At 30.3% G+C, this 17,574-nt stretch overlaps 1 protein-coding gene across 1 annotated transcript; it reads left to right on the forward strand.

Annotated features, from left to right (window-relative positions):
• Positions 1-1,856: 1,856 nt before the first annotated feature.
• Positions 1,857-2,527, forward strand: LOC130676368 (CCR4-NOT transcription complex subunit 6-like). Its single transcript, XM_057482521.1, has 3 exons — positions 1,857-2,155; positions 2,253-2,430; positions 2,492-2,527. The coding sequence occupies exons 1-3, from the start codon at positions 1,857-1,859 to the stop codon at positions 2,525-2,527; spliced, it is 513 nt and encodes a 170-aa protein (XP_057338504.1).
• Positions 2,528-17,574: the final 15,047 nt, after the last annotated feature.

A 17,574-nucleotide genomic window follows, 5' to 3' on the forward strand; every position in this document is an offset into this window, starting at 1 on the left:
TGGTTTCGGTCCGATTTTCGAAAATCGAATTTCTAACAGATCTTGACGTTTTGAGGTTCTAAAAGCTATTCTGACTAATTTCAAGAATTTAAATTGAAATTCAGAAAAATTATTTCGAAAAGTAAAATTTTTTTCTGGTATAAATGTATGATTTACTAACAGAAAAAAAAAAATTTAATCATCGATTTGTTGCTAGATTACAGCCGTTGTTGATCCGCATGCGTGCAAAATGACGCGCTTTTTCGTTTTTTGCGCTTCAATAATTTTTATCTCAGCAACTCTATTCATCGTAGAGATATCCGCCAAGACTCATTTTGTGTTTTAGTAAATTCTAAACCCCTAGATACTTATTTGTCTTGATAGTTTCTTAATAATTTTCGAGATATTTCATTTTACATCTAATTTTTTTATAAAATAAACAGTTAAAGCGGCCGCTGAATTGAGATCAAATTTTTGTTTGGGATATCTTGAGAATTTACAAAAAATTTTTTTTGATTGGTTCATACCTATCGAAATTATGATTTTGCACCATTATTCATATTTTCTTACTAACTTTCAGAATATACTTCTCCACCTGCTAAGAGGCCATGGATGTCCTATTCAACGCCAATCCTGGAAGAATCGGGGCCATCGTGTAAGTAAAAATGAACAAAATATTATTTTTTTATAATAGCAAAATGATACACAGAAAATAATATGTAGTATCATTTACTACGAGATTGCAGTAAATGTTTTTGTAGTTAAAAATATCCGATAAATGATAACATTTACTAAATGTGCGTCAAATTTTACTAAGTTAATAAGTTAAATTTACTCCTTTCTTGTGGTTAATTCTACTGCACATTGCAATAACAAGTACTCCAGGCGGGCGTTGAGAGTACTACAGAAGGACGGGTTCCCGCTATTTCGCCATTTTGGGGTTAATCGTTTATTACAGCGTCTCATAAATAAATAATCAACTGACAATTTATTGAAAATTAAATAATTGATTATCAATATCTCAGTGAAACGGAAGATTTTTTTATTCTGCTTGTTCTTACGGCGCATTTATAATAAAAAAAATGTCGTGAGAACAAAAAATAAAGATTTCGACAGCTTTTTTGCCTTTAAGGCTCGGGCTTACCTAACAAAATTTCGAATTTAAGAATTCTAATTACTTTTCGAATATTTATGGGACTTCGATGATGAAAATCTTTCGAAGAAATTCGTCTTCTGCTTTTAGTCGGAAGCTAAGAAAATTGCTGTTATCATAATTATTTAATAAATAATTAGAATTCTTAAATTCGAGATTTCGTTAGGTGCGGCCCAGCCTTAAAAGTTGGAAAAAAAATTGGCTTTCATGTTTTTGGATAAAATTTCTATTTCATCTTTTTTGATAATTATGAATATATTTTTTTTTCAGAAAAGTACATAAAAAAACGAGCAATTTAAAAAAAAATTGATCAATTTGATCAAAAAAAATTTAACATGGCCCAGCATGGGTGGACCCTTTTTGTAAATAATTACCATGTTTAGTATACATAAATAACTCGATAAGTGATTTTTAAAAATAATTTATAAAAATTTTAGGTTATATAACGTATATTTTTACCGTAACCGCATATCGAGTAAATTTAACTACAGTTGGAATTACAAATATCGCATGCTGTGACATATCTTACTTTTTTCGATAGTAGACGCTTAACTACAATATTGCAGTAAATCTAACCACAATTTGGAGTTGTCTCATATCATACTACAGCCTGTGGTAAATGGAACTCCAGTTGTTGTTGCCACTATTACAATTTATTTTCCGTGTAAATATTATATCAAATAAATAATGAATTTTTCTATCTTTTTCAGGTACATTTTCGGTGATGAGTTACAACGTTCTTAGTAGCTCATACGCGGCACCAAGAATGTATCCGTATTGCCCTAAAGAATACCTCGACTGGGAAACCCGTGGGCAGAGCATCATAAATGAAATTAACGACTATGAATGCGATGTGATCTGCCTTCAGGAAGTCGAGATGGAGGCGTTTCTTGAATTCTTTTCGCCGAAGCTGGAAACTAAAGGGTATATTGGCATTTTTGCCCCAAAATCTCGGGCAAGAACAATGTCAGATACCAAACGGCGGCTTGTAGACGGTTGCGCGATTTTTTGGAAGACCGAAAAGTATGTTTTTAATTTAAAATTTTAATTTAAACAATTAATAATGTTGTGTTGGCTTATAGTTATATTCATTAATCATTTATGTATTTTTTTTTTTCAGGTTTACACTGGTATCCCAACAGTTGATCGAGTTCAACCAATTGGCAATCAAGAACAACGCAGGTTGTCAAGACATGCTCAATCGGGTGATGATTCGTGACAACATTGGGCTGTTTGCCGTGCTGAAAACCACAGCCGCAGCATGGCAAGATGGTAAGTTTTTGCGATTTTTCAAATTTGTAGCATTTACAATAAATTCGCTATCATTATAACTTAATAAAACTCTAATTTACTCTTTAGGTCTTCCAGAAAACTCATCAGATGTGGAGCAGCTAATCTTAGTGGCAAATACACATTTGCATTGGAATCCGGAGTTTTGCGACGTCAAAGTTTTGCAGGCAATGATGCTCGCCAGAGAAATAGAAAGAATGTTGGAAACAGTGAGTTCCGTATCCGAACAGGCGGATAATAAGACACTCGCTTCTTCTGACATCAAGCTATTGCTCTGTGGAGATTTCAACTCCAAAACTGATTCTGGTAAGTTCAGTTTCAAAAATATTAAGAATTTAATATTAATTACTAGGGTGTCCTGAATTATTAATATTTACGCTTTTGATTTTTTCAGGTGTGTATGAGTTTTTAACACAAGGTCAGCTCGCTATAGATCATCCGGATTTTCGAAATTTTGATTACAAAAAAGCCGTTAATACAATTTTCGGAAATCCGGAATCTGCCGAAGTAGCCCACCATTCGCTGAATCTTTCATCGGCCTGTCCTGAAGAATATATGCCGTATACATATTATACGTAAGTAAATCAATAAAATTATCACTATGTTAATTTTTTTAAATAAATAAAATAATTGTTTGTTTTTTTTCAGGTATGGCTTCAGGGCGATGATCGATTTTGTTTTTTATGGAACATCTAATATGAGACCAATAGGATTCTATGGTCCTATACATGATCAGTGGTTCCATGATAACATAATAGTGGGCTGTCCTAATCGGTACATCCCATCGGGTAAATTGAATAATTTTTTTTGTTCAAAATAATATCATTTTCCTATATTAATGATTTTCTGATAATTTATCATTTTTATTCCAGATCACTTTCCACTGGTGGTGCATTTCAAGATGGTAACTTGAAGGGTCAGTCATCAATTACGTGGTTGTAAAAGGTACTACATCTTACTCTTGTTCGTCGGCTGCACATCGGTCCTAATACACTGAGAGACAAATTTATTCGCCTGGAATAAAGACGCGTACTAAAATTTTTTCCAAAGTACCACTACGGGCGTGTTCAGAAACACACTCTAGAAGAGAAATATTCAACTCTTGCACGGAGAGAAGAAAATGGTAATAATTACGATGCTACATGGCAACTAGTCCTATTTTTTAAAGCATAGGAATCGATACTATGTAATATGGGAATAATTACCATTCTTCTGTTAATATTTACTATGCTACATAATAATCAAGCTACTGGTAAATATTACTTTGTAGCATAGTAATCAAAGCCATGCTAGAATAATATTAAGTCCCATGTTGTATATCCTGAAAGCAGTTTAAATATTAAGCGCTGCTATAAAGTGTATACGTCCAATATAATCTATACATATATTCATCTTAATTACTACTAATATCAATGAATATTATTTTAATGAACATTATCAATCATACGAAACTCAAGTATTATTTGAAAAGTATCATTGTCTATTATATTCTGATTTAAAATGTTATTCTACCACACGTATCGTCACTGCTGCAGACGGAAAAATTTATATTCCAAAGCGCTGGATTTAATATTTTTAATTTAGATTATTTTTAACTTTCTCTGCATTAATAATTCATAATTCATAATTTTACTTACAATAAAATATTAATTAAGTGTGTTTTCAATAAATAATTTATTTATTATATTTTTCTAATAAAACTAATCCATGTTAAAATATGTTAATGTTAATATTTATTGTTTCATTTAAAAAATTTGTAAATCAATAAAAAATTTATTTATTATTAATTAAATAACCTAATTTTTTAATTATAAAACCTTATTTTAATATTAACCTTAATACCTTCAATTGGAAGCAGCTTCATCGAAATTATAATAATTCCAATGTAGCATAGGAATGATTCCAATCCCCATGGAAAATGATTTTGTCTGATTATATATGAGTATATATGATTATACATGGTTATACATAAAATTATATATAATTATGTTTGAGTCTCTATATTATTAGATCTGATCAGACATGAATGATATAAACTTATATGTAGTTATATATAAGTCTATGTATGATAAGATCTGATCAGACTTCATTGATATGAAACCTATAAATATTTAGTTGTGTATATAGGTTCAATATATACATTGTTAGACCAACGCTCGGCACGCATTCAATGCATTGAGCGCGCCTTGCTCAACTAGCCCCAAATAAGCCAACAAAGTAAAAGTTAAATTATAAAAAAACGATTCATTTTTTTTCTCATGATCAGCCGATTGGTTGAACTCGATCAACTGTTGGGATATCAGTGTAAACCTGGAAAAAAGAAATACATAATTAATCAATAAATATAACTATAAGCTAACACAACATTATTAATTATTTACATTAAAAATATAAATTAAAAACATACTTTCTGGTCTTCCAGAAAATTGCGCAAACATGTACAAGCCGCCGTTTGGCATCTGATATTGTTTTTGCCCGAGATTTCGGGGCAAAAACGCCGTCATACCCTTTAGCTTTCAGTGTCGGCGAATAGAATTGGAGAAACACCTCAAGCTCGACCTCCTGAAGGCAGATCACATTGTATTCATAGTAATTGATTTCATCTATGATGCTCTGCCCACGGGTTTCCCAGTCAAGGTATTCTTTAGAGTAATACGGATACATTTCCGGTGCCACCCGACTAGAAATTGTCCCAATACATATATTGGGCCCCAATTGGGAATCGCTGTGGCATGCCCAGTCGGGCTATCCCAGTCAGAACCCGATCGGGAACTTGTTGGGATATCCCAATGCAAAAATCACCTACCCAGCATCAGTTTTTCCTAAGTGGGACCCAATTGGAAACTCGTTGGGATAGCCCAATGGAAAAATAAATAACTTTGACTGGTTTTGCCACATCGGGACCCAATTGGGAACTTACTGGGATATCCCAACGCAAGAATAAATAACTTTTATTGGTTTTGCCACATCGGGACCCAATTGGGAACTCGTTGGGATAGCCCAATGGAAAAATAAATAACTTTGACTGGTTTTGCCACGTCGGGACCCAATCGGGAACTCGTTGGGATAGCCCAATGGAAAAATAAATAACTTTGACTGGTTTTGCCACGTCGGGACCCAATTGGGAACTCGTTGGGATAGCCCAATGCAAAAATAAATAACTTATATTGGTTTTGCCACATCGGGACCCAGTTGGGAACTTATTGGGATATCGCAATGCAAAAATTATTATTATTTCAATAACTTTTATGATTCATATACAATTTGAAATGCTCAAAATTTGTTGTTGAAAATTTTTTTTTTTTCAAAAATTTAATAATAAAAAAAAATTGTTTTTTTACGCTTGTACACAATATTTATGTTAAAATTACTTTTTTATTTATCTAAATTGTTTATAAACAATTTCATTTTATCAAATTTATTTAATTTTCAAATCAAATTATTTTTCGCTTCTTCTGAATAGGATATTCTGTTTTGTGTCCCTCCCTCTTCTCTTTTCAATTTTTTCTAGTATAATTTTGATCGACTAAAATTTTTATTAACTAATTTTTTCTTGATTTACTTGAAGTACCCTGAGTTTTAATTTGGTAATCCATTTGATCGTAAAATTTTTTAATTTTTTTTTAATATTTTGTTTACTGGCTAAAGATTAAACAAAGTACAAAACAATAATATATTTATACAAAGAGTACGTCGATTATTGCATCACGGATTTTTTATTTCTTCAAGTTATTCTTTAGTAATATGATAAATATACTATTTACACTCACGCGATTGCATACGTGGGTCAGCGCAGTGGATAGCATCAAAGACTTTGAATCGGAAGAATGCAGGTTCGAGCCCAGCAGTCATCGGGATTTTTTCATCAGTCAAAATCATATATAATTCCTCTAAGTAACGCTTCGAATACGATAGACTAAAATTCGGATCTAATTAAAATTATTTTATTTTTTTTTTGCAATTTAATTTTTCTTTTAATAGGGATCGCACGTTTGGGATTACGTAGGTCTTACCCAATTGGGAACCTATTGGGATTGCCCGATCGGGGCCCAAGTACGTTTCTGCGTTACATCCCAATGTAGGGTCCCCATTGGGCAACCCAATTGGTTCCCAAGTGGTTGCACCTAAAAATTTCTAGTCGGGCACGTATGAGCTACTAAGAACCATGTAACTCATCACCGAAAATATACCTGAAACAGATAGAAAAATTCGTTATTTATTTGATATAATAGTCATAATTTTTCTATTATAAAAAAATAATATTTTGTTCATTTTTACTCACACGATGGTCCCGATTCTTTAGGAACTGCATAGGACATCAATGGCCTATCAACAGGTGGAGAAGTATATTCTGAAAGTTAGTAAAACAAATTTGAAAAATAGTGCAAGATTATAGCACCAATCATATATGCTTGGATCTAAACATTTTTTATCGGGATGATATTTATGACTTTGAAATTTAAAGTAATGACAAAATCAAGTATGTAAATAAGTTAATTTATAATTACATAGCTTCAAGTAATTTGCTTCAAATTTCAAGGAAGATGCATTATTTTAATATCCGTTTATTAATTAATATAAATTGAATATAAAATATAAATTAAATTATTATTGCACAGAAAAATTCAAATTAATAAAAAATTAAGTTACAAATTTTTTTTTTTTAAGTGACATAAGGATAGCAAATTATGCTTTTGGCAAGGACGATTTTATTATGATAATGAAACATTCTTTATAATAAAGATAAAATCCCATTACTCAACTACAAAAACAATTTGACCTATGAATAAAAAAAAATAAAAATGTATAGTGTAAAGGTTGAAGTCTGCAGTTTCTTTTCATCATGTATAGACGGCAAGTTTTACCGCTATGATAACTTTCATGTTCTTACTTTGTTTAAACTATCCGAATTATTTTTCTCGATTGATTTATAAACTTTCCATTAAAGAGATTCCTCTCTTACCCTCCCTAAACCTCATCCTCTCTCAATTATTATACCTTTCCCGATGAAAAAAGATTTTTTTGTCTAATCATATATGATCATGCATAATTGTCTATATATGATCAGATCCAAAAATTGGCCAGGTCTGATCATACATAACTTGATCTGTTTATACATGAACAGATATGATTATATATAAACATGCATGAACGAATATAGTCATTTTCAGAATCTCATTTAGAATATCTGTAAATTATTAATTAAGTAATTTAATTAGGATTTATTGTCTTTATCAATATAAATGTCGGTTAAAATTAAATAATAAAAAAAAAAATTATTATCCGTTGACTACTATTTTACTACGTGGTCACCTGCCCAATTAATGTCCCATGCCAATGCTGCTTAACTTTGGTAATCGATGGATTGTAGTCTGATCCTCTAGTCTGTTCTATATACACTTATAAATAAGAAAAGTTTATGGCATTACTTAACTCAAATAATCAAATTGATACTTTATACTTTTAAATTGCTGCCGAAACCTTTGAACATTTTTTAAGTATTGGGGATTTAAGTTTGATTGATAGTTGACAGAATAAAAATTTGTAACGGGGTAAAAATTTTAATTTACAACTTTATATCAACCTGATTTCCCGCGGTTGATTAATTACCCATAGTCTCCCATATGCGTTACTGTTTCGACTTGTCGCCGGGCGCGCTAATTTAAGGAGCTCGTCCCCAAGACCCAATAAGGAAATAAGTTGGAGTGGTGGATTTTCCGATAAGGGCCGAAGAATCGCGAACTTATATTTGATAAAGGAGTGCACGAGGGGAAGACAGACACAGTCGGACGGACCAGCGGAACAGTTGGACGGGTGACCGCACGGGAACTATTGCGAAGGATTACGAGGTGGACAGTAACGAGCAACAGGAAAATGGAATCGGCGGGAAGGCTGAAAAGAATAAAGGACGCCACGATCGCTTGGGGCGGAAAATTATACAGTGGTAAATAAATCGTCGGCAAGTAGCCACAATTTATCAATTAAGAAATATTAATTAAATAATTCGTGGGCAGTCGCCATTTTCGGTTCGAATTCCTTATAAATTAACTCGCGGTCCGTCCGATAAAATTTCTCGGCAGAATGCCAGAAATTATAAATTATAAGATTAATTTTAAGAAATTGTTAAATGATAATTTAGATTAAAATTTAATATACAAAATTGAAGATACTAAAACCAAAAGACTGTGAAAGAGCGATAAGACGTTAATGTTATAACAGTGAAATTTATTAGTAAAATTGAAGTCAGTTTTGTGGTATAAATTGTTTATTAACGGGAATACAAAATATAAAAGAATTTAAGAGAGAGAGAGCGTCAGTCGGTGGCGTCAGTTTTCGAGTATCAATAACTTCTTTATCCAAAACTTGATGCTTGAAAAACTGGAAACAGAAAGTATCGCCGTGAAAAAATTAAGTAAAAGATTATAGAAAGATAATTAAAATTGGCGTGTTAAACTTTGTAGTCAGAAAATTATTAAATAAATTGTACGAATAAATTTAGTCCAGTGGACACATAAATAAATTTGAGATTAAATAAAATTGTACGGGAATTCAGTCGGTGAAAGAGTAAAAATTATAACAAGTATGAGCGTGTGTGAATAAAATCCTGGGGACAAGTTAATAAATGAATCGGGAAAATAATAAATTGTAAACGTGTGTGTGAGTGTGAATAAAGTCCTGGGGACTCGAGTATTAAAACGTGTGTGTGTGTGTGTGTGAGAAAAATTAAGTTTCCTGTGGAAACGTTTTAAAATAATAGATCCAGGGGATCTGGCAAGTTGCCAATTTTGTATAAAGTCCAGGGGACTAATTTAATTAAGATCCAGGGGATCAGGCCGGTGGCCATTTCGTTATAAAAGTCCAGGGGACTCGTTTGTTTTAAAGTAAAGATCCTGGGGATCAGGCCGGTGGCCAATTCGTCATAAAAGTCCAGGGGACTCTTTCGTGTAGTTAATAAAAGTCCGGTGGATAAAATTTTAGTAATTAGTTTGTAAGAATAATAAGTCCGGTGGACAAATTTGTTTGAATAATCATAAGGAATAAAAGCCCGGGGGGCATAATTGTGATTTGTTAAATAAAAGTGAAAATTACATTGATTTAAAATTGTGTGTAGAAATTAATTTAATCCCTCAATCTCATCACTCTTATATATTTCAACGACCCTGATTTATAAAATTCAACATCTACGGTTCTGGAAGGCCGAGTCTTATCTTCCAGTGGCGCCCTTATTAAGATCAATTAATAAAGGGGCCAAACTTGGCAAGGTTGAGATATACCCTGTTATAAATTTAATAACTTTGATATTAAAAAATTGTGACATTATTTAATATATATATATATATATTTTATTGGAACTATATATGTAATTAAATATTTATAGGTTTCATATCAATAAAGTCTGATCAGATTAATTCATACATAGGCATGTCTAACTACATATAAGTTTATATCAGTCATGTCTGATCAGATTCAATCATACACTGAGAAAAAATTTCCTTTCGGACAATTAAATTGGTTTTGTTAAATTCTGTTAAACTAGAATTTATTTGGGACAACTAAATTTTATTACGTCAATATAATCTATTTTGTCATTTTTAACAAATGATTTAATAGACTCTATTTGGTTGACATTAATATTTCTCTCTCTAAGATAATAAAATCATTTGGTACAGTTAAGAAAATATTTATTTAATGAACAACTAAACTATTTAATAGTGCCAACAAATCCAAATATTAAAGCAAAATATTATTATATTAACTCTAATAAATATTACTTAGACACAAAAAAATATATTCATTTAGAATAAATATATATATTTGTTCGAGGTTAATAAATATATATTTGAACCTAATGATTATTGATTTAAAAGTTATGGTGTTAGGCAGCAGCAGCGGGAGTAGTTCGGTGCTCGCCACTAGATCGCGCCCACCATTTGTGGTGTCCCTGGTAAGATACTTATTTCAGAGTTTTTATATTCGCCAGCTTAAAGCATTCATGGGATGGTTTGTCCGCTGAATATTTTTGATAATAATATAGGGGTATCCTGTATTACACTCTGACATTAATTTCTAATAATAATGTTTTTCCTGAACAATTTTTGTCAAAATACGAAAAAAAGTGCGTGTGAAGGAAATAAAATACTTTTCTAAATATGCATTTATTTGACTGTTAAATGAATATTCTGTCATTTTTAAATAATATTTAATTATTATTAATAACTCATTCTTTATAATGATCACTCATATATTTCATTATGACTGCTTTATAAGCTCTACAGGTAATCAATTTGATTTTATACTTGCTATTTAACGCATAACTATCTTTACTAAATATTTTATAGTTTCTAATAATTTGTTTTGTTGGTGAATTATATAATATTCAGTGAAAACAACCAAAGATATGATTGGCAATGGGCAATCAAATCATTTTCTTGCCAAAACTATAATTTAGTTGTCAGGAGAAAATTTTTTTCTTAGTGTATATAAACTTATGCACGACTATACATGAATTTATATTAGCTATGTCTGATCAGATCTAATCACGTATAGACTTATAGGGGAAGGGGGGGGGGCAAAAGGGGGTACCCCCCAAATTTTATAAAAGAAGATTTTATATTTTAAATGGTTTTTAAACATTCCAAAATCACTTCTGTAAATATAATTAAGCGTTACTTTGAATTCTTTTTGGTAAACTTTTTCAAAAATCAATTGTCAGTTGAAAAATATTAATGACGTTTGTATTATGATAAAAACTACTAAAAATTTTTTTTTTTCTTTTGTATCCAATAAACCTGTAAAATATAATTTTTTTTCATGTAAATTCCTTACAAAAAAATTCAACTTAATCAAATTCGTTTAAAATCCAGAAATTTTTTTTTTTTTTCCTTTTTTATTTTTTGATTCAATTTTTAGGTTTTTTTGCTTATTCAAAACGTTCCCAATTTTATTGTTTAAAACTGTCCTGTATATTTTCGGTTATGCAAAAGTTATATTTAAGTGAAATGACAGTAATTGAGTTAACTCGGAATTCCGTTTTATGTGAAAGTTAACAAATTTAGAATCTAAAATAATTAATGAATGAGCGTTTTTTATATTTGTTCACAATTATGTTCAATAATTAGCTCAAAAATAATTATTCACATGATACGTTGTATCTATATTGTGTAAGTATATCGTGATACCAGCAAACATGACGATTTTTAGGCAGTCACTTCCAATGACTTACATAAAGAAGAACATATTAGTTTTGAGAATTTTGTTCAGTAATTATGATGTTATTCAATGAAAAAAGCAGATATTGATTTAACATTTATTATCCCATTGACGATATCTCTCGAACGGATTACCTGATTGGGAGGTTCTTGACAGCAATCGAATGATTTTATCGAGTCCTAGAGCTGATTAGATTTTGGGATTGATCAATTCAACAATTTTCAAAATATCTAAAAAAAAAACGATTTTTTGTCGTTCGTCTTTCTTACATATCTCAGAGTCTATTTGACTAAATGATCTAAAATTTTCTGAAAATCTAAGTTCAGAAGATATCTTTCGAATGCTGCAAGAACCATCTAAATCGGTTCATTCATCAAAAAGATACACACACACACACACACACACACACACACACACACACACACACACACACACACACACACACACACACACACACACAGACCTCGCTCTATAAATGTCTGAATAGCATCCTCGCACCTTCGAATGTTGACATATGATGAAAACCCGATTTTCGAAAATCGGGGTGAAACCTATAACTTTCCGAATTTTTCGAAAATCGTCGATTTTCTCAGTGGGAAGTTAAAAAAATTGTTTTTTTTTTATCTCAGCAACTAATGGCCGCACAGTAATTTTGAGGGCAGCTTTAGAAACTCGAATAAATCTTCCACAAGCTTTATTTTCGATTTAAAAAAAAATATAAAGAAGAATTTTTCATCTTTAATATCCATTTGAAGAACCTACAAAAAATTGATTTTTTATGTTTTTTTAGTTAAACAACTGCTGCTTTGAGAATATTGATTGAAAGGGCAATGTCGCCAAGAGATTTTACAGCCTAATGTACCCCCGAAAGTCCTGGAAATTTTCAAATCGATCCATTGAACCGTTAGTCCGGGCTGATTGCTCAAAGTTTTACAAAACAATTAGAGGAACAAGTTTTCTTCCTTAATTTGTGTAATTACCAAAATGAAAAAATTATTTTTTTTCGGAATACCTTTCATTTTCGCGTTAGTTATTCAGTAAATGTAAGGTAAATGGAAAAAAATAAATTTTCAAATTTTTTTTTACGGTGTAGAATAATCTCATAATAAAGAAAAAAAAACAAAAAGAACCAGTTTCACATAGCCGGATACTGCCTTGCATAAGAAAAATTGGCTATTCTTCCGATTAGGTCCCCCCGCCGATTTTGATCTAATTTCTCAGAGACCTTCTTTTTGGGTCCAATAACATGGGATCCCAGACAGGAAAGTACAACGGGCCCAGGCTTGGCCCAGGCTTGGTTCAACTATGTAGAACTCTGGGCCAAACTTGTAAGCCAGCCTTGTTCCAGCCTCGGTAGAAGTCTGAAAGGATAACATCGTGCCAAGCTTGGTTGCCAGCCCTGACCCATGCTTGCTTGCCAGACCTGGCCCATGCATCGAAAAAACAAATAAAATTAATTTAAAAAAATTTTGTTATTATTAACCTACTGGAGTTTGGGATCATTAATGTTTAAATTATTTAAGTAAGGTAAATACCCAGTAAACACATTGACGTAAATTTGACGTCAGAGTGACGTTACGCTATGTCATCATATACGTAAGATATAAGTCACGAATGAGTCAGCTGTGACTCATTATTTCCCACTTTTTTACGTAAGATAATGATGTAAAACTAATGACGTATGCATGATGTAATTGTGATGTCTGTGTGACCTTCTATGACGTCAATATGACATATGGGTGATGTCAAAATTATCAATTCGGAAAAAATATTTTGAAAAAGAAAAAAATAAAATGAAATACCGAATTTTTGATTTGATTATTACCGCGCGAACGCATTGTGAATTCTGAAACAAGATTAGATAACGTTAAATGATGAAAAAATCCTGGGCGTCTGCTGGGTTCGAACACGGCTCCTCTTGGCTGGTAGTCCTGAACGTTGCTCACTGGTCCACATCACGAGAGTTCAAATCTCGTGCTTAATTGATGTATTTAGAGTGAAATGCCGGAAAAGACAGAGTTAATAAGTTTTCGTGATGGATTTTTACAAAATTTAAAAAACTTCATGAACTTAAATGAAATTTTATAGAAGCAATATTTGTCGACCTTGATGATAATTGTATAAAATTTCATTAAGTTTCATCAAATTTTTTAATTTTTTGTTGTGATGTGAAATTTAAAAAATCTTATATAAAATTTTGCGAAACATTAAATAATTTCACAAAATCGTATGAAATTCAATCGATTAAAAAATTGTGATACTAAACTTTAAAATCATAATAGTAAAAGAGTTCAAACTGTCGTTACATTTTCTTTGTCATCCTAAATGATATTTTCGATATATCATTTAAAAAAATAAAGTTAATTTTTTTATGCTCACGCTAATGTTTTAATCTAAAACGTCTGAATGATCTATTATCGAGTTTATCGATTACTTTGACCACAAAAATGTTCGACGTTTAATTGTTATTTTTACACATTTACACATGTTTGAAAATTCATTCTATGATTGTTTTATTTCAATAAATAGATGATAAAAAACTATGACTCGGATATTACATCAGCATTGCGTAAAATACTGACTTGTCACTGATGTAAAGATATGATTTAAGAGTGACATCCACATTACGTATAACCGTGACTTTGCTACTGACATAAATGTATAATTTTAAAATTACGTCATTATGATATACGGATAATGACTTTATTACTACATAACAATGTGATGTAGATTCTATGTCAAACGTAAGTAATACATAAGTCATAACTGTGACATCGTACAAGAATCATGCTTACATCAATATGATGTCACAAGCTTTACATCATATTAAAGTCATGTAGAACGTCAGATTGACATCAAATTTACATAAGATGTCGCGACATTGCTATAACCTACGTATGACGTCAAAATAAGGTCATGTGTTCACTGGGTAACGTGAAAAAAACTCGGTGAAAATTCTGCTGGGCTCTGGGCGCGAACTGACGTCCTTCTGATTGCTGGGTTTGAACGGTAGCTACTGGACGAACCTACTAATGTTGAATTGAAATTTTTATATGATCTACTTATTCATTTTACTACAACCACTCGGTTATATGAAATATAAAGAGCAATTGAATTAATATTTTCAATTAAGAAAAAAAAAATAATAATTTCCCATTATTTATATTATAATCACATAATTTTTAAAAATAAAATTGATTAAATTTAATTGATTATTTATCAAGAACCCAGGTTAATTATCTTGCTCTAACACCATTATTAAAAATAACATTTGTTATAAAAATTCATAAGTTATTTCTTAATTAAATTAATTTTTATAAGTAAAATTATAAAATTACGGTTGTTGATTGCAAATAATAACGAACTAAAAAATGTCTTAATTATTAGTTGTAAATAATTTTAATCGGAATGTTGAAATATTTATTAATCAAAACTTATTTAAATTCGAAAATAAATAATTATTAGTTTAAAAAACCATAATAATTAGTTAATTGATAAATTAATAAAAAACCTGGGTTAGCCAATTCCCGCCCAAGGATGGGTAACTATAGGTATACCCAAACTTGTATAATTCTACTTTGGCCCAAGTCTGGGTTGCCATTGAATGATCAAGGCAGGGGAACCTAGTCTTGGCCCAAGCCCGGGTAATCATTATAACGACCAAGGCTAGGTTACCCAGTCCTAGCCCTGGCTCAGGTAATGGCTGGGATGGCCAGGATAAGGTACCCATTCTTGATCCAAGCATGGGCTAATATAGATGTGCCAAAGCTAGGTTCCCCAGTGCTGAGCCAAGGAGGGCCCCTTCGTTCAACTCTGGCAGCTCCTGTATAATATCATATGATTTTTTCACCGGCGATACCCAAAATCGAGAGAAAAAAATTTTTTCAATTTTTTCTAATTTTTTTCTAATAATTTTATTAAATTTTTTTTATTGACTTTAATTTGGTTAATTTTTATTTCTTATGAGCCAAATAACAAAAGTACATATGATTTTTTCACGATGATACCCAAAACGATAATAAAAAATCAGCGCTATACTATCACGAATAAATTAGTTATTTATTATTACTATAAACACAACAATATCGTGAAAAGTCAGCGCTATACTATATCACGATGATACCCAAAACGATAACGAAAGCCTGTAATACTAATAATAATTATATTAATAATAAATAAATAATCAATAAATAATAATAATAAATAAAATTCATTGTTATGTTTACAATAACAATAAATAATTTATTTATTCGTGATAGTATAGCGCTGATTTTTTATTATCGTTTTGGATATCATCGTGATATAGTATAGCGCTGATTTTTCACGATATTGTTGTGTTTATAATAATAATAAATAATTAGTTTATTCGTGATAGTATAGCGCTGATTTTTCAGAGTATTGTTTCGTCAGTGAAAATAATACTGTATAAGTTTTTTTTTAATTTTACTGCTAATAATACAAGTATTAAATTTGAGGTATGGTGGCGCTGTAATCTAGTTCTTGATTTTTTTGAATTCTAATATAATATAAAGTTTTGACAGGAAGTAAAAATTCGACCCTAGTTTAATTAATTAATTATTGATTATCGTATTGCATTATTGTTGTTAACATTGAAATTAAAAATTTTGATATCATTCATATGACAAAATTAATTTAGTAAATTATGGTTACTTGCATAAAACGGCAATCATTCAAAAAATTTTGTAAATCCTGAAGATGGGGCTAATACTCAGAATATTGAAGCTTCTTGGAGACATTTGAAAAGTAAATTGCGCAGTGGTGGGGGCTCCATCATGAATATATGATCGATTATCTAAATGAATCGTTATGGCGAAGAGATGTCGAAAAAAAAAAAAATTAATCATAAATTATGTATATTCTTTACCTAAAATTAATTAATGGATTTAATTTAAGATAAATTAATAGATGTGTAATTTTGTTAAATACGAATTTTCTATTATTATCATAAACCTTGACAAACAGACTAATTTTAATTTCAAAATAATACATAATTAATAAAAAAATAAAAAAAAAGATTTTTATTTATAATTTAATTTATGACATATATAATTTAGTTTATGACAAAACAAAAATTGTTTTTTATTTGAAAAAAAGTTTGTAATTTATTATTCGTTATCAATTACTATTGAATTTGTTAATTGTTAAAAATTGTATATTTATTATTTCGAAATGATATATAATTTAATTTATGACAAAACAAAAATGGTTTTTTTGCTTATAAAAAAATTTGTAATTTATTATTCGTTATCGATTACTATTAAATTTATTAATTGTTAAAAATTGTATTATTATTAAGAATAAATTTGATTGACAGAATTGAATTTTTGATTTCTCTCGATTTTGGCAATCATCAATAAACAAATTAAGTAATTTATTATTATTTGACTTAACTACAATGTCCTTATTAAATACGAGACATTCGAATAATGAAAAAAAAAAATAAATAAATAATTAAGAATTAAAAAATTTAAAAAACTTCTTTCTCTCGATTTTGGATATCGCTGGTGGAAAAATCATATTAATTCTTGTTATTGAACCCAAAAGGAAAGTCTCTGAGAAATTAGAGCAAAATCGGCAGGGGGATGTAATCGGAAGAATAGCCTTCCGCTCAACAATTTGAATTTCTAAACGTATGTTCTATAAAAATAAAAATAAAAATTTTTATGAGAAAATGCTTTTTTTCCGTGTCCCACTTTGCCCACATTCACAGAATCATAATGAAAAGCATGTAAAAATTTAGAAAATTCATGGATTTTTCTTATTTCTTGCGCATCACAAATTTGCATTGTGACGAAAATTAATAATCTAAACCTAAAACTAATTTTAACAGAAATTGTAGCTTGTTAAAAGAATTGAACATAGATCTTTATTTCTAATACATATACTAATAATTATACCAAGAAGTTCTAAAGGTAGTATTG

This window comes from Microplitis mediator, chromosome 10, assembly GCF_029852145.1.
Source record: "Microplitis mediator isolate UGA2020A chromosome 10, iyMicMedi2.1, whole genome shotgun sequence".
NCBI classification, from domain to species: Eukaryota; Metazoa; Arthropoda; class Insecta; order Hymenoptera; family Braconidae; genus Microplitis; species Microplitis mediator.